Source organism: Dipodomys ordii, unplaced genomic scaffold (genome assembly GCF_000151885.1).
Source record: "Dipodomys ordii isolate 6190 unplaced genomic scaffold, Dord_2.0 Scaffold50, whole genome shotgun sequence".
In the NCBI taxonomy this organism is placed as follows: Eukaryota; Metazoa; Chordata; class Mammalia; order Rodentia; family Heteromyidae; genus Dipodomys; species Dipodomys ordii.
Window position 1 is genome coordinate 4,048,929 of NW_012267266.1, and position 17,557 is coordinate 4,066,485.

Below are 17,557 nucleotides of genomic sequence, written 5' to 3' on the forward strand. Positions count from 1 at the left end.
AAAAAAAAAAAAAAAGAAGGGAAACCCTTTTTCAATTGGGAAGTTTGGGGAAAACTTGGAGAGAAACAGGTTAATGGCTTTGTGTGTGTGTGTGTGTGTGTGTGGTGTGTGTGTGTGTGTGTGTGTGTGTGTGTGTGTGTGTAAGTGCTGACCTTGGGCTTGAACTCAGACCTGGATGTTGTCTGAGCTTTTTTTGCTCAAGACCAGCACTGTAACACTTGATCAACAGCTTCACTTTGGTCTTTTTAGTAGTTAACTGGAGAAGAGACACAGATTTTCAGTATTCTTCAGATCTCAGCCTACTGAGTAGCTAGGATTACAGGCAGGAGCCAAAGATGCTGGGCTTTAGTCTTTTATTTTAGGTGCCATCAGCTTAACTGGTTTTATATTTAGCTCCTGAGTAGATTCCCGTCATGGTATTCCTGTCACTGGTGTGTGTGTGTGTGTGTGTGTGTGTGTATATGTGTGTGTGTGTGTTCCTGTCACTGGGGTGTGTGTGTGTGTGTGTGTGTGTGTGTGTGTGTTGGGAGGGGCAGGGCTTAGTGAACTGAAGAGTGAGAAGCCCAAGTACTTCTTGTAAATTTATGCCAAAAAAACCCAAAAAACAACTGTCTTAAAGAGGAGGGAACATTTTCTGTATTCCCTTGTTGATTCTCTTTGGCATTCTCAGCCATGCATTTGACAATCTGGAGAGTTGGGAGATAGACTGGCAGTCCTAATGGGGGCTGGAAGACCCCTTTCTCCTTTTTTTTTGCTGGTCATGGGGCCTGAACTCTGGGCCTGGGCACTGTCCCTCAGCTCTTCAGCTCAAGGCTAGCGCTCTACCACTGGAGCCACAGCACCACTTCTGGCTTTTTCTGTTTATGTGGTGCTGAGGAATCGAACCCAGGGCCTCATGCTTGCAAGGCAAGCACTCTACCGCTGAGCCACCTTCCCAGCCCCCCCCCCTTTCTCCTTTTTGATGTAGATAATTTGTTTCCTTAATCTTATGCAAATGATCTCCAAGACAAGTCCCTCAGGGATCCTTTTCCACCAGCTTTGGCCCTTTGGTGCCTCTGGCACAACAGGGGTGTGAAATACCTCCTCTAGAGTTGTCAGCTCCTCCTGCAGTTTTTCTCCTTTTGTCCTCTTCCCACCCCTTTCCACCTTCCCCCATCTATTGTCTTCTGTTCAGGTAGTGAACCCACCTCTGTGAGTATATGTGTGTGTGGGGGGGGGCGTGCACGCAATCACGCTCCCATGTGTGTGCTTGCTTGCATGCATGCCCAAGGGTTCCCCTAGGCTCAGAGGGGGCTGTGAAAGATGATTATCCAGATTTTTAAAAATTTATTGTTGCTGGGTCCTGATGGCTCACATCTGTAATACTAGCTATGCAGAAGGCTGAGATTTGAGGATTGAGATTTAAAACTAGCCTTGAGACTTTTATCTCCAATTAAGCACCAAAAAAATCCTGGAAGTGTATGGCTCAAGTGATAGAGTACTGCCCAGGACCTGAGTTTAAGCTCCACAATCACTACCACCACCAACTATATTTATATATACAAACATATATATACATATGTAAAAATATAAACATATATAACTTTTAAATACATGTAATATATTTATATTTTATATTATTTTATATAGTATAAATATACATTTATAAATTATATTATATAATATAAACACATTATATAATATATATGAATATATATTGCATTATATAATGCATTATATAAATATGTAATATATTATATAGTTTGTAAATGTATATTTATATTATATATGTTTAATATAGAGGGGCAACCCAGATTTAATATGGGTAGTTCACCAACATCATGGAGGAACCTGTAGAAGGCTAAGAAGATGGCTGGGAATGTGGCTAAGTGGTGCTTGTCTAGCATGCATGAATCCCTGGGTTCAATTCCTCAATACCACATAAACAGAAAAAGCTGGAAGTAGCGCTGTGGATCAAGTGGTAAAGTACTGGCCTTGAGCAGAGAGGCTCAGGGACAGAGCCCAGGCTGAGTTCTAGCCCCAGGACTGACCAAAAAAAATAAAAACGAATAAGATGAGCTTTGCATAGTCAATGGCATCATGTACAAACAGCCTCAAGTAAATGTTATTGCTCACTTCCTGTATGTCCTGCATGGCCCTAAGCACTCTTACAGAATCTTTACCCAGGCTTCTAACCACTGTATTTTATGCTCCTAGCTCACTTAAGTCTCTCATAGTGCATAACAAATCTTGTCCTCTTTGGTTATCGTATTCCCACAGTGTGGGTGAGTTGAATTACAAAAGGGAAAGGATGACCTGTTGTATTTGGCCATCAATCTAGCATTGTCCGACCTGTATCCTTCCCATGTTGCTGAGTGCAGGGAAGGACTGAGGTTTTAGGGAAGGGGTTTTACTTTCTGTGCCCTTGACTTAATAAGATATAACTGGCCACTAGGGGCTCACACCTATAATTCTAGTTTTTTAGGAGTCTGAAATCTGAGAATATCTCTCCCTTATCTTCTTCCTTTTTTGAGGGGAGTGGGCAATATCCTGCAGCTTGAACTCTGGACCTAAATACCTGGGATTCCAGGCATGAGCCACTGGCACTAACCATTTTTGTTTTTTTTTTTGTCAGTCGTGGGGCTTGAACACTAGGCCTGGGCACTGTCCTTGAGCTCTTCAGCTCAAGGCAAGTGCTCTACCACTTGAGATACAGTGCCACTTCTGGTTTTCTGGTGGTTACTTGGAGATAAAAGTCTCAAGGACTTTCCAGCTGGGGCTAGCTTTGAATGGCAATCCTCAGATCTCAGCATCCTGAGTAGCTAGTATTACAGGCTTGAGTCGGCAGTTCCCGGCTGGTTATATTATTATTTTTTAGACAGGGCCTCCATAAAGAGCCCAGGCTGTCCTCTTCCATATACTTTAACTCATCTCCGAATTATTTATTATATCTAATACAATATAAAAGGCACCGGTGGCTCATGCCTGTAATCCTAGCTACTCAGGAGGCTGAGGTCTGAGGATTGTGGTTCAAAGCCAGCCCAGGCAGGAAAGTCCATGAGACTCTTATCTCAAATAAACCACTAGAAAACCGGAAGTGATGCTGTGGCTCAAGTGGTAGAACACTCACCTTGAGCTGAAGAGCACAGGGACAGTGCCCAAGCCCAGAGTTCAAGCACCACGACCAACCAAAAACAAACAAAAAAATGCTATTAAATAATTATATTGATTAGAGAATAATGATAAGAAATGAAGTCTATACATGTGCTGGAGCTTGAATTTATACTGGCTTAACTTGCTTAGGGCTGGTACTCTACCACTTCAGAACCATGTCTCCAGCCCAGCTTTTTGCTAGTTAATTGGAGTGGAGTCTCATACATTTTTCCTCCCCAGGCTGGCTTCACACCTTGATTTTTCAGGTTTTAGTCTCTCAAGTAGTGAGGAATACAGGCCACTGTTGCCTGGCACAGAAGTACTATATATACATATACATATATATATATATATATATATATGTATGTATATAGTTAACTTGTTGTAAAAAGTGGCTTATATATACATATTATATACATGCTATACATACACACACACATTAGGAAAATGGAGAAAAAGGAAAAAGACTGGACTCAATACTCAGCAGGCAAGGACTGTTTGTTAAGATACCACATTAAGAGACATACTCTTCCTGTGGGATTGGAGTTTGTTTGTGGAGGTGGGGGAGAAGCTGGGCTTTTATAGGGTTTGGGTCAAGGACAAATAGTTTCAAAATCAAAGGACCTTTAGGTCTGGTGAGGAGGGAGTTTCTGGTCAGGCTCACAATGGAATATTCTGCCTGAGGTAGCAGGAACTTGTGGTCAGGCCTGGAGAATGTCTATTTCTTCCATCTTGCTGGTTTGGGGGCAAGAAGACTACTTGAGAGGGAGGGAGTATGATAGGGTTAGAACCCAGGGCTTAAGCACATGCTTTACTTCTGAGTCACAACTAGTCCAGGAAGACAAGTTGGGTCTTAAAAAGTGAGGAAAGGCCTGGGAATGTGGTTTAGTGGTAGAGTGCTTACCTTGCATGCATGAAGCCCTGGGTTCCATTCTTCAGTACCACATAAACAGAAAAAGCCAGAAGTGGCTCAAGTGGTAGAGTGCTAGCTCAGGGACAATGGCCAGGCCCTCAGTTCAAGCCCCAGGACTGGGGGTGGGGAGGAGACTGATTTCTGGGGTCCTGAGTTCAAACTTCAATACCAAAGGAAAAAAAGAAGATACTTAGGTCAAAGTACATTAGAGTCCATGATAAAGCCAACAAAGGATGTGGGAGAATAGATTAAAAAGTTGGGAGTAAATAATGAGAGCAGAGGCCATTGGAGTTTGTTGTTCTTAAGCAATGAGTTTTGGTGGGGTATCACAGCTGTGCCAATAGTTTCAGCTACTAGAAAGGCTGAGGCAGGAAAATGTCCAGTTCCAGCTCAAAGTGGGTGACACAACAGAACCCTATTTCTATATAAATAGCTGGTGTTTAACAACAACTTGCTTTGTATAAAACAAGATTGCTTCATTTAGTCCTTCCAGTTACCTTATGAGCGAGTTAGAATTGTTTCCATCTAATTTTTTTCTTTTATTGTTATTCCAAAGATATTATACAGAAGGATTAGTTATATAAGTCAGGTGATGAGTACATTTCTTTTTGGACAGTGTCACCTCTTTCCTAGCTCTCTCCCAGTTTTTCCTTCCCGTTTCCACCCATAAGTTGTACAGTTTATTTTCCGTTGTTTGTTTTTGTCGGTGGTGGGGCTTGAAGTCAGGGCCTGAGCACTGTCCCTGAAACTCTTAAGGCTAGGGCACTTGAGCCACTCAGCTACTTCTGGTTTTTGAGTAGTTAATTAGAGATAAGAGTCTCACAGGGGGCTGGGAAGATGGCTCAGTGGTACAGTGCTTGCCTTACATACATGAGGCCCTGGGTTCAATTCCTCAGCACCACATAAGCAGAAAAGGCCAGAAATGGCACTGTAGCTCAAGTGTTTGGGCACTAGCCTTGAGCTGAAGAGCTGAGGGACAGCGCCCGTGGCCCAGAGTTCGGGCCTCACAACTGACAAAAATAAATAGATAAATAAATGAAAATAGTTCATAATAAACACGTTTTACCTTCAACACGAAAAGCCATTGAGGCCAATAAAATATTAAAAAACAAAAAAACTTGATTAAAAAAAAAGAAAGGTCTCACAGGGACTTTTCTGCCCTGGCTGGCTTCCAACCGTGATCCTCAGATCTCAGCCTCCTGAGCAGCTAGGATTACAGCATGAGCCACCTGCGCCCAACTTTTTTTTTGTTTTAGTTCATTTTCCACGTAGTGTCTGTGAGTACCACTGTTCATCTTTTGTCCCTCCATTTCTGTGCCCACTTCCCCTCCCAAAGACAGACAAATAAACAAGAGAAAAAGAAAACAACGACAAAGAAAAAGCCCTCTTGTTCATTTCCATCTAATTTTAAGGAAACCTGGTCTATAGTAACATTATTTCTTCAAGGTGAAGTCACAGCTAGGAGCTGATGGATCCTGGAGTCTATTCTCTTAATTGTCATACTGAGAGGGTGGGTGTGAACATGAGGGAGAGCTCTGAGAATATTTTAAACAAAATACACCCCAGAGTCTACATCCGCCGGTGTCAGAGGGAAGATCAGGGTGTTGTCAAGGATGAAGCCCAAGTTTCCAACTTCGATGCTTGGGACCTGCATGCAAAAGCTCAGAGAGCCCGGCTGCTAGCTAGTAGCCCAGCCCCAGCCCCAGCCCCAGCCCCAGCCCCAGCCCCAGCCCCAGCCCCAGCCCCAGCCCCAGCCAGTGATCATCCCTGAGGGTGGCAGCAGATGAGGTCTCGGCCGCGGTCTCTGCCGGCCTGGCCCCGCGCAAGCCCAGAAGAGGGGGGAACGCAGTGCCATCTAGCGGAAGTCTCTCGGTAGCACCGAGCCTAATGAGGTCACTGCCAGAAGGCAAGCCGGGAAAGGGAGTTGCCTGGGCTGCACGCTAAGGGAGGTAGAGGTGGGGAGTGATGGACATAGCCCGGGACAGTGTGCACCTGGCCTGTATCTACTTTGGGGACTCAGTATGCACCCAAATGCAGGACTTCCTGACCCAGGGTCTTGAATGTATAGCATCACCAAGAACCGTACAGTCCCTTCCTTTCCTTTGTAGCCTGTGACCTTTGCCAGCAGCCTTGGTCACCCTGACCTGTTTCTCAGACTGCATATCCAAGTTCTTCCTGTCCTCTTCCCACTCCTCTGACTTGTACAATGTATTATAGGGTTCTGGAGGTCCTGTGGATGCCTTCTGCACCTCCAGTTACATCACTTTTCTCTGTCCCAACCGTGTTTTCCCTAATTCCTGCCAATATCCATTTCAGTGGTAAGACCATACCAGGCACATTCAATCTATTTTTCTACCCTACAACTGGAGGAGGGATCTTTAAAGATTCCGTTGATCCCAAGACTATTGGGCAAGTCGTGTATATGGGCGCTTGCGAGCACCCGCATATGCCAGTCTTGGGCTTCAATTCAGGGCTTGAACACCGTCGCTGAGCTTTTTACTCAAGTCTAGCACTCTGCTCCGTGAACCACAGCTCCACTTGACCCAGCCATACCACTCCTAGGCATCTACCCTGAGTATCATGAGACAGGATACAACTAGGATACCTTCATTGCTTCACTATTCACAATAGCCAAGATATAGGAACAACCCAGATGCCCCACTACAGATGAATGAATCCATAAATTGTGGAACCTATATACAATGGAATATTACGTAGCCATTGGGAAGAACAAAATAACAGCAGTCACAAGGAAATGGATGGAAATAAGCCAAGATCAGAGAGACAAAAGGCGCATGGTCTCCCTTATATGCGGATATTATATTCAAAACACAACACGATATGAGAAAGTAAACAGGACTCAAGAAACAAAGGACCCCTTCTTCATTTGTCGTATTGTTTTTAATGACTGTATGTTCTAGACCCCACATATGGAATATACATGTGACATATGAGGGCAGCTAGAAGGAGGGCACAGCATTAGAGGGAAACAGGTGAAAAAATACAGCAGAGGGTCCATCAGCTGCACTGGACATTCATGAAAGTGAACTAAGCAACTCAAGGGCAGTGATGGGAGGAAGAGAATGAGAGAGAAGGAGGGAACAGCTTACACTAAGCAAAAGGAAAGAAATAGTTGTATTGTCTAAGTTTGTAGAGTTCAAAAGCTTTATAGACCATGATAATGACAATTCGCCTTGTTTGTGACTCTAGCTAAGTATCACCATCCCACAATATTGTGAAATTTATATAATCACTGAATCTCAATAGAGAAACTTATAAAAAAACAAACAAACAAGCAAACAAAATGCTCATGGACAGCCGGGCGCTGGTGGCTCACGCCTGTAATCCTAGCTACTCAGGAGGCTGAGATCTGAGGATCGCAGTTCAAAGCCAGCCCGGGCAGGAGAGACAGTGAGACTCCTATCTCCAATAAACCACCAGAAAGCTGGAAGTGGCGCTGTAGCTCAAGTGGTAGAGCGCTCGCCTTGAACTGAAAAGCTGAGGGACAGCGCCCAGGCCCAGAGTTCAAGCCCCACGACCGACCAAAAAAAAAAAATGCTCATGGACAGTGCTCAGGTCCTGAGTTCAAGCCCCAGGCACCAAAAAATGAAAGAAAATTTAACAATGTCATCCTCTCCCTGCTCTCCTGATGCCTTCACTCCTCACCAAAATGCAAGTGCCAAACGGGTCTGCCTTGTTCAGAGTTAGGTGCCTGAACTGAGAAGGGACTCAGTAAGTCCTTGTTGAGTATTGAATGAATGAAAATCTCCTCTCCCTCTCCCATTCCCTTCCCTCCCCAAGGAATAGTAGTAGAAAAAACTCATCAGGGAGGGAGGGAGGGTCCTCTCCCAAGCCCGTGAGCTAGGCCAGGTCTAAATTTTGGGTGGGAAAAAGGCTAGAAACCTTCATTCCATTGCCTTCCTTACTTCTCTCAATCCATCTCCCTCTACTGATCTTACCGGGGCTTGAACCCATACTTTTGCATCAAGGGTGATGCTCTACCACTTGAGACCCAACTACACTTCCTGACTTTGCTGGTTGAACTCTTGTCTGAAAGACGCATTCCTTAGGCACTTTCAACTTACTGGTCTCTAATCATAGCTCCTGAGGACAACTAAGCCCAGATATAGGAACAGATTTAACTCATTTTCAATCTTTTTTTCATAACAGAGTCTCAGATTGAAGCCAGCGGGGCTGGGCGGGGGTGTGGGGGGATGAGGGGGTGGAGAAGGGCTCTCTGAGACTCTTATTTCCAAGTAACCAGCAAAAAGTTGGAAGTGAAGGTGGGGCTCAAGTGTTAAGAGTGGCATCATTGAGTAGGGAAAAAAGCCTAAAAAGCCATCCACACTTCCCTGCCTCAGCCCATCTCTTCTCAGGCCTGTGGGAGGCCATGTGACTTACGTTAGTGACACCTGGTGGCCAGTTAGACTAGTTCATGCCTATAAGGCAGAGCCTAGTACCATGCCTGGGACACAGAAGGTCCTCTCCTTTGAGGATCACAAGAATGAATGAATGCAGACTGGAGAAGGATAAGAAGGAAGAGATGTATGTTGGGGCTTGGAGACCCACCAGGGGAACAAAACAAGATTGCAGGAGTGGGTCAGACAACTCATCTACTCAGGGTTGTACAAACAAGTAGGCCTCTGCTGCTCTTTCTTATCTGTCCTGTATTCTAGGGGCATAAGGAAGTCTCTCACAACTATTTGGGAAAAGACTGAAATGAATTAAATTGTGAGTTGCATGGTGTATGATATATATCAGTAGAGCTCTTTCCAAAGTATATAACCCTGTTGGATATTCTTTCCTAGAGGATGGGGTTCATTATTCATTCCCCAAAGGTATTCTAGCTCATCCAGCTGGGCTTTCCAGGCCCAGCCATGCCATCCCTGGGCACCAGTCATCACTCATCATGTCTACTGAGTGGCATCCTGCCTGCAGAAGCCGCATGGAGTTCTGTGATGAGACCTGTCCTTAGCATAGTACTGACAGTGTCAGAACCAGAAGCTACCTCCGGTGAGATATCATCTCTGTACATGTAGAAGTTTCTTGAGCCCAAAGCAAAGACGATAGGGGGCCGGGTGCTGGTGGCTCTCGCCTGTAATCCTAGCTACTCAGGAGGCTGAGATCTGAGGATCGCGGTTCAAAGCCAGCCCAGGCAGGAGAGACCGTGAGACTCCTATCTCCAATAAACCACCAGAAAACCGGAAGTGGCGCTGTAGCTCAAGTGGTAGAGCGCTCGCCTTGAGCTGAAAAGCTGAGGGACAGCGCCCAGGCCCAGAGTTCAGGCCCCATGACCGGACCCAAAACAAACAAACAAACAAAAAAGCTAAGGGACAGTGCAGTGCCCAAGCTCAGAGCTCAAGCCCTAGTAGCAGTGCGTGTATGTATGCATGCACGTGTGCACACATGTGCACGCACGCGCGCGCACACACACACACACACACACACATACATGGTCACTGGGGTTGGGTGGGCAAGAAAATAGTTCTTCATATCTTGTCCAGGGCCAATGTTCTCTGAACCAGTGCATGGAAATTTATTTCTTTTCCAGGAACACAGATGACTAGTTTCAGAGAAGACTTGTGGGAAATGTAACTGAGCCTGAAATAGAAACAAGAGACTGCCCAGACCCGCACTTCTGGGGCATATGGAAAGAAAAAACAACCAGAACATTGGCCTGAAAGGGGCAGCCTGGAAGCTTGGCAGCCTACAATGGGGGCTTCACTGCCTTCCACAGCCTTTGGCTTCCTTTTTAGATGACCAGACGCCAGTCTGGAAAAGCTGTGAATTCCCTGCTTGTCAGTACAACTGGCCTGACTAACAATACCATACAAGTAGCTACCATACAAGCATGATTCTTCCCAGGCCTGTGCCACAGCCCACATTGTCTGCCTTACTCTCCAGATCCCCATCACTGACCCTATGAGAGATAAAATTGTGTCCCAAGGAAATGTTCTGAAACCTCAACCTCTAGGACCTACGTGATAGTCTGTTTTCTGTTGCTAATAACACAATACTACACTCGGTAGGCTGAAAGAGGTTCATTCTGGCTCCCAATTCTGGTTCAAGGTCAGAGGGCCTTGTAGGGAGTCCTTGCTGGCAGAGTCCCAAGACAATGTCAGATATCATGTGGCAAGAAGCAGGAAGCGTGTGTGGGTGTGTGTGTGCTCGTGCACGCACGTCTGTCTGTCTGTGTCTCTGTGTGTCTCCACTCTCCTCTCTCCTCTGTCTCTGTCTCTCTCTCTTTTGCCAGTCTTGGGGCTTGAACTCAGGGCCTGGGCACTGTGCCTGAGTTTCATTTTATTCAAGGCTAGCACTCTACCACTTGAGCCACAGTGCCACTTTTGGCTTTTTCTGTTTATGTGGTACTGAGGAATCAAACCCAGGGTTTCATGCATGCAAGGCAAGCGCTCTACCACTGAGCCACATTCCTAGTCCTCACTCTCCTTCTTATACAGACACTAGGACTTAGTCATGGGTGGCTTCATCCTGATAACTTTATCTAATCCTAATCACCTCTGAACTCCACGCCTGGATTGTTTCTATCTTCTAAATGCCTTGCAAATGAGGATTATACTCTAAAATGACTTTCTGGAGGGAATGAATCATAACAACCTATAAAAATGACTTTAGTGCCGGGTGCCGCTCATTACAGGCTCATGCCTGTAATCCTAGCTACTCAGAGGCTAAGATCTGAGGATGATGGTTCAAAGCCAGCCCAGGCACAAAAGTCTGTAAGACTCTTATCTCCAACAAACAACTCAGAAAACCGGAAGTGGTGCAGTGGCTCAAGTGGTAGAGCTCTAGCCTGAAGCTGAAGAGGTGAAGGACAACATTCAGGCCCAGAGTTAAAGCCCTGTGACTGACCAAAAAATTAAAAAAAAAAAAGTATAGCTGAACATATCTTTTCAGAAGGCTGAGATCTGAGGATCAGAGTGGAAGGAAGCCAGCCTGGGCAGGAAAGTCACTGAGACTCTTATCTCCAATTAACTATTGAAAAGCCAGAAGTGGGGCTATGTTTCAAGTAGTTGAACCTCATCCTTGAGCAAAAAAAGTTCAGAGAGAGTGCCCAAGCTCTGAGTTCAAACCTCAGGACTGCCTCCCCCTCAAAAAGAAAGAAAAAGGTTGGGGATGAGGCTTAGTGGTAGAGTGCTTGCCTAACATGCGTGAAGCCCTTGGTTTGATTCTTCAGTACCACATATACAGAAATAGCCAGAAGTGGCACTATGACTCAAGTGGTAGAGCATTAGCCTTGAACAAAAGAAGCTCAGGGACAGTGCCCAGGCCCTGAGTTCATGCCCCAGGTCTGACAAAAAGAAACAAACAAGAAGGAAAGAAAAAAGAAGGAATGAAAGAAAGAAAAGAAAGAAAGAGAGAAAGAGAGAAGGAAGGAAGGGAGGGAGGGAGGGAGGGAAGGAGGGAAGGAGAAAGGAAGGAAGGAAAGAGAAAGAAAGAAAGAAAAAGGAAAAAAATGACTATAGCTGGCTGCCGGTGGCTCAGGCTTGTAGTACTAGCTATGCAGAAAACTGAAATCTGAGGATTGAGATTTGAAACCAGACCATTGAGGAAAAAGAAAAAAAGAAAAAGAATAAAAATTACCCAGATTCCTATTGCTAGAGTCACTGTTGATAGTATTTTGTCTTCTTTCTTTCCATCCCTTTATGTGAGCCAATTATAGGGAACAGAGAGGGTAGGGGATTCCCTCCAGTCTTAGGAAATGATTTTTTGAAAAACCAGAATTTCCAGGAATGCCTGTTATTTATGGGAACCCATGGGCATCTGTGAGTGTGGTTTTCTTCCTGTGTCTGCTTGCGATGTGGGAAAGGGTCCAGGCAAAGACCTGGACAGGAATGAACTACTGCTGCTTTACTTTGACTTGCTAGGCCCTCCCCTGTCTGGGACTCAGCATTCTAGACTTGCTTGGCAGCAGGCAGACACACCCTATGAAAGTAGAATTGTTCCATGGGGTTTTATGAAATCAAGCACAGAGCTGGGCTTTCGAGTGTATCACCAGATTTTAAGACTTCTCTATTTCCGCATTTGCTAGGGCAAGTGGAATGGGTCATCTGAGGCCCCACCTCTAAAGCAGGGCTAGAATTCTAGCTTCCTGACATAGGGCCTGTGAGGACTAAGTGAAGTGGTGCATTGCAGCACATGAGATAGGGTCTGTGCTGATGCAAACTCTTCACTGCCTTTCTGAACGGTCTGTCTGAGAAGTCATAGGCATGGCCCCCTCCTATGCAGAGCCAGAATACTACTCCTGGTAGCTGATAGTAGAGAGAATCCTAGGGGCTTGAAGGGAAGCTGGTGTATCAGGTTGTGGCTGCAGGTAAGTTTCTGACTTTCTTAGTACTTTTAATTTTGGGGTAACCAAGGGCAATGGAATGGAGGTTGTTTTATTCACATTCCGCCCCCCCTTTCTTCCCCCCAGATCCTGGGGCTCCAACTCAGGGCCTCAGTGCTGTTCCTGAGCTGCTTTTGCTCAAGGCTAGCATTCTATCTTGTGCTCTACTTTAGTCTTTTTTTTGTGTGTGTGGGGGTGGATGGGGAGGGGGAGGATCAGTCGTGGGGCCTGAACTCTGGGCCTGGGCACTATCTCTCAGCTCTTCAGCTCAAGGCTAGCGCCCAAACACTTGAGCTACAGTGCCACTTCTGGCTTTTTCTGCTTATGTGGTGCTGAGGAAGCGAACCCAGGGCCTCATGTATGCAAGGCAAGCGCTCTATCACTGAGCCACCTTCTCAGCCCCTACTTTAGGCTTTTTTAGTAGTTTATTGTAGATAAAAGTCTCTAGGACTTTCCTGCTCAGGCTGGCTTCAGACCATGATCCTCAGATTTCAGCCTTCTGAGTAGCTAGGATTACAGACATGACCTGCCAAGCTCCAGGCTTGGAATGGAGTTTTCTCAAGCCTTGTTCCTACCCTAAGAGTCTGGCCTGGTTTAAGAGCTTAGGGGTTAAGAGCTTAGTGGGAGGGCCCTCCCTCCCGCCCCTCCCCAAGTCACAGGAAAAACCCTTCTCCATACACTACCTAATAGCCCTGGCAAGGTGCCAGGGTTGAAGAGGAAGCTGCAGTCATTTTTAAAGTTTCATTTTTAGAGGTTTTTTTTTGCTGGTAGTGGCTGAGCCAGCCTTTTGCCTGCCATCTCTCATCTTCTAGGAACAAAGTGCATCAGGAGGCAGAAGGTAGGGTTGGTAGCCCTGGGAAGCAGGAGCAGAGCAGGCTGAGGACAAGGAGTCCTTGGTCCTCAAGGGTTCATGGATGAGTTGGCCACGTGGGTGACACTTCCCGGTCTGGATCTGGGCTAGTTAATGCCTTTTTTTTTTTAATCATGCCTGTGGTCGCACTGGGGCTCTGCACTCTTGGCAACAAACCTTTCATGGATAGATCTATGGCATGGTGTGTGTCCTGGTTGTCCCTTAGAGGTATCTCCAAGAGCAGCCTGTGGGAATGGCTGAGCACCAGGGAAGGGGAAGCTAACGGAGGTGCCCAGCTAGGGCCTTACTCTCAGAGTGCCAGGAACATGGCCATGGATTTTTTTGGTGCCTACAGATGCTGTATTCCAGCCTTCATTCATCCATACCACGGCCCAGGGGTCAGCGGGCCCAGCAAGCAGCTTTGGTGTTGCTGGCAGCCTGCCTGGTGGTTCTTTGGGGGCTTGGGGAGTCCCCAGTCCACACTCTCCGTTGCCTGGTACTCTACTTAGCTACTCTACAGTTTGAACTGCTGTTGAAAAGGATTTGCTGTCTGGCTGAAGAGGTGTGTCACATTCAGTCCAGGTAATTCTCTGCCATTTCTATGATGGCTGGGCATCCAACATGGCTCACTCCCTTGATTCCTAGCTCTGTTCTTCCCTGGCTAAGCTAGGCTCCAGGCTGAGGCTGGGCTGTCCTCTTCAGGTACCAAGGAAGCTACTGGAAGGCTATAAGGGCCTGTTTGGGATGCCCCATTCGCCATGGAGCCCTGCTGCTGCTGTCCTGTTATTTCTACCCATCCCTCCGAAACATCACTGGCCTGTCCCTCGGCTGGGTGCTTGTCATTTTGGTCCTCTCACAGGCTCTGAGCATCCTCCTGGGCCTTCAGGTATGCTATACAAGAAAAGGTCTGGGCAAGTGGAAGAAGTGGCTAGTGTGACCTGCCTGGGCTCACTACTGGGCTTGGGGAGGGATTAATGGTTAGAGTCTTGGGAGTGGAGCCTCGAATGTCCTAGGGAGGAAGCCAGCTACTGGCTGGGAGAACTTCCTGAAAGAGGAAGGCTATGGGTGTATCTTTCACAGAAGTTCTCCAGCCCTATCTTTCTGTCCACAGAGCCTGACTCCAGTTGAGATCTCAGCAGTTTCTGAAAAAAGGAACCTTAATGTGGCCCAAGGGCTGGCATGGTCGTATTACATAGGGTACCTGAGGCTGATCCTGCCAGGTGGGCCACTCTCTGGACCTCCATGTCTAGATACATGGCTTTCTGTGTTTCTAGAACTCGCTGTTCTTTTTAAAATATTTTTGTCTAACAAATCATTGGCTTGGGCTGGGAAGGTGGCTCAGTGGTAGTGTGCTTGCCTTGCATGCAAGAGGCCCTGGGTTCGATTCCTCAGCACCACATAAGCAAAAAGAAAAAAAAAAGCCGGAAGTGGCGCTGTGGCTCAAGTGGTAGAGCACTAGCCTTGAGCTGAAGAGCTGAGGGACAGCGCCCAGGCCCAGAGTTCAGGCCCCACGACCGGACCCCCCCCAAAAAAACCCAACAAATCATTGGCTTCCCAAATCAGCCCTCTCAGCATGAAGGAGATTGCCGTTATGCCCATATGGAGCACAAAAGCCATTTGGTGACTTGCCCAAGGCAAAACCTTGAAGGCTTTTGATATTTACTCTGTGCCCTGTGCCTAACTAATCATCATCATCATCATCATCATCTATTTTAGATAAGGAAAGTGTGATTCTGAGAGGTGACTTCTCCATTTTACATGCCTTAGAGAAGGCAGGATTTGAACCCAGGTCAATCCAGAGCCTGAACCCTAGATCACATGGAGCCCATGTGTCTCAGTCCTCTGCCTTGCAAGCCAAGGTGGTTGCTTTGTGCATCTCATGCCTCTCTTTGACCCTAGGGCTTCTGCAAGGAAGCACTCTGGAGCTGGAGGCTGGCTCTCTGTGCCCTGTAATACTGAGAATGTCTCCTCCAGGGCTTTGCCAGCCTCTCAGACCCTGATGGCTGTGATGGAAAGGGATGGGGTTGACACAGAAATCTAGTGGGGAAAGAAAGAGAAGCTAGAACTTCTTCCCCTCCAGCCTCCTGTATAATGAGAGTGGGATAGACCCAATTCTCTTGCACCCACACTGAGGAGGCCAAAGCTTGGGTCTCAGTCCTGGCCTGGGAGGGAAGGTTCATGAGGATGACTTCTTCATCTTCCCTATCCTAGGGCTCCAGGCTCGGATCCAAACTTACAATCAGCTCCATAACAACATACTACAGGGTGCAGGAAGCCAAAGGTTGTACATCCTCATCCCATTGGACTGTAGGGTACCTGATGACCTGAGTGTGGCTGATCCCAACATCCGATTCCTGCACATGCTGCCCCAGCAGAGCATTGACCGTGCTGGCGTCAAGGGGAGGATTTACTCCAACAGTGTCTATGAGCTTCTGGAAAAAGGGCAGCCAGTGAGTGTGCAGGGTGATGTGGGCCCCTGGGGTGGAATCAAGGCCCTGGAGAATTCTTCTCTGAGCCTGTTTCTCCCGTGGGTCCCAGGCCAAGGCAAGATTCAATTCTGAATGATAATGATAAGTAACCTTTATTGAGTACTTACTAAATGCTACTCTGGTTGCATCATATGACCACCAGTTAATCCTCACCACCATCCTGAGACTCTGACCCTATAAAGGAGGAAACGGAAGCTCAGAGATACAGTGAGAAAGTGGACAGTTTCAGTTGGAGTTTATCATGCTCTCAACCATCAAGCTTCTTTATAATGAAGTCTGTGAAAACGTCTGAAGGAATTCATGGAGGTGTGGGAAAACCCAGAGCAGAGCCGAACCCCAGAGCCCTCCCCAAGGAATTGATTTCAACAACAACAATTGACAATTCAGTGCAATGATTAAGAAGGCGCTGGGAAGGCTGGTTTATCCCAGCCTGGCCCTGGATTCAGGAAGGGAGATGTCAGAGGCAAAGGCAGACCAGACAGCAGAAACCCCATTAACCTAAGGGAGGGAAGCGTCAGCCCATGGCACTGGGGTCCAGAGACTATCAGCCTAGCTTAGTCTGGTCTTTCTGTCACCAACTCTAGGCAGGCACTTGTGTCCTGGAGTATGCCACACCGCTGCAGACTCTGTTTGCCATGTCACAAGATGGTAGAGCTGGCTTTAGCCGGGAGGAGCGACTGGAGCAGGCCAAACTCTTCTGCCGGACACTTGAAGACATCTTGACTGATGTTCCTGAATTTCAGAACAACTACCGCCTCGTTGTATATCCAGGTGAGAAGTCGGTAGGGTAGAGAGGTCCTAGGATCTCCCAGAGGGTCAGGACATGGACGGCACCATTTCCTGGGCTTTCCCAAGTCATTGGAAAAACTAAACCATACCCTTTCCTCCTGAGAGGTCCCCCTGCTGCCCTAAGATGTTAGTCTTTGGATGTAGAATTTCAGTGGAGTATAAAGAATGGGGTTCTAGAAGCCCTTTACTTCATCTATTGACAGTGCAGGAAGCAGAAGTGTCTGGAGCCTTGGCCCTGTCACTCCCTGGCTACATGACTTGGCAGATTTCTTTCCCTCTCTAAAAGTGAGAGTGGGCTTCCACTATCCCTAAACCTACTTCTAAGCCAGGCTACACTATTATACTATGTAATTGCAGCTACTCAGGAAGGCAGAGGTGGGGATGATTGTGGTTTGAGGTCAGCTCAGGGAAAATATTAGCAAGAACTGATCTTGGTCAACAAGCTAGATATAGTGACCTGTGCCTGGGATTCCCAGTAGTACTAAAGAATCAAGGTTTGAGGCTGGGAAGGTGGCTCAGTGGTAGAGTGCTTGCCTTGCGTGCATGAGGCTCTGGGTTCGATTCCTCAGCACCACATAAACAGAAAAAGCTGGAAGAAGAGCTGAGGGACAGCGCCCAGGCTCAGAGTTCAGGCCCCACAACCGACAGAAAAAAAAAAAAAGAATCAAGGTTGAGACTGGCCTTGGCAAAAATCTACCTGAAAGCAAACTCTACCTGAAACTCTAACTGAAAGCAAAAAAGGGCTGTAATATGGTTCAAGTGGTAGAGAGCCTGCCTAGTTTCAAGTTTTTTTTGTGTTTTTTTTTTTTGTCGGCCGTGGGGCTTGAACTCTGGGCCTGGGCGCTGTTCCTCAGCTCTTCAGCTCAAGGTGAGCACTCTACCACTTGAGCTACAGCGCCACTTCCGGTTTTCTGGTGGTTATTGGAGATAGGAGTCTCACGGTCTCTCCTGCCGAGGCTGGCTTTGAACCGCGATCCTCAGATCTCAGCCTCCTGAGTAGCTAGGATTACAGGCGTGAGCCACCAGCGCCCGGCTCAAGT

At 46.9% G+C, this 17,557-nt stretch overlaps 1 protein-coding gene across 3 annotated transcripts in view; it reads left to right on the top strand.

Annotated features, from left to right (window-relative positions):
• The first annotated feature begins 12,172 nt into the window (after positions 1 to 12,172).
• Tmem173 (transmembrane protein 173) overlaps positions 12,173 to 17,557 on the top strand; it is an 8,791-nt gene continuing 3,406 nt past the window's right edge. The window contains exons 1-7 of one of the 3 annotated variants that reach the window (XM_013020271.1): positions 12,173 to 12,374; positions 13,202 to 13,227; positions 13,595 to 13,821; positions 13,942 to 14,125; positions 14,351 to 14,459; positions 15,451 to 15,689; positions 16,313 to 16,499. In XM_013020271.1, the coding sequence (XP_012875725.1) occupies positions 13,595 to 13,821; positions 13,942 to 14,125; positions 14,351 to 14,459; positions 15,451 to 15,689; positions 16,313 to 16,499 (946 nt within the window). In that variant the 5' untranslated portion in view covers positions 12,173 to 12,374; positions 13,202 to 13,227. Of the gene's footprint in view, positions 12,375 to 13,134; positions 13,228 to 13,594; positions 13,822 to 13,941; positions 14,126 to 14,350; positions 14,460 to 15,450; positions 15,690 to 16,312; positions 16,500 to 17,557 lie in introns of those variants that run through there. The other 2 variants (XM_013020273.1, XM_013020270.1) reach the window with 2 other exon arrangements.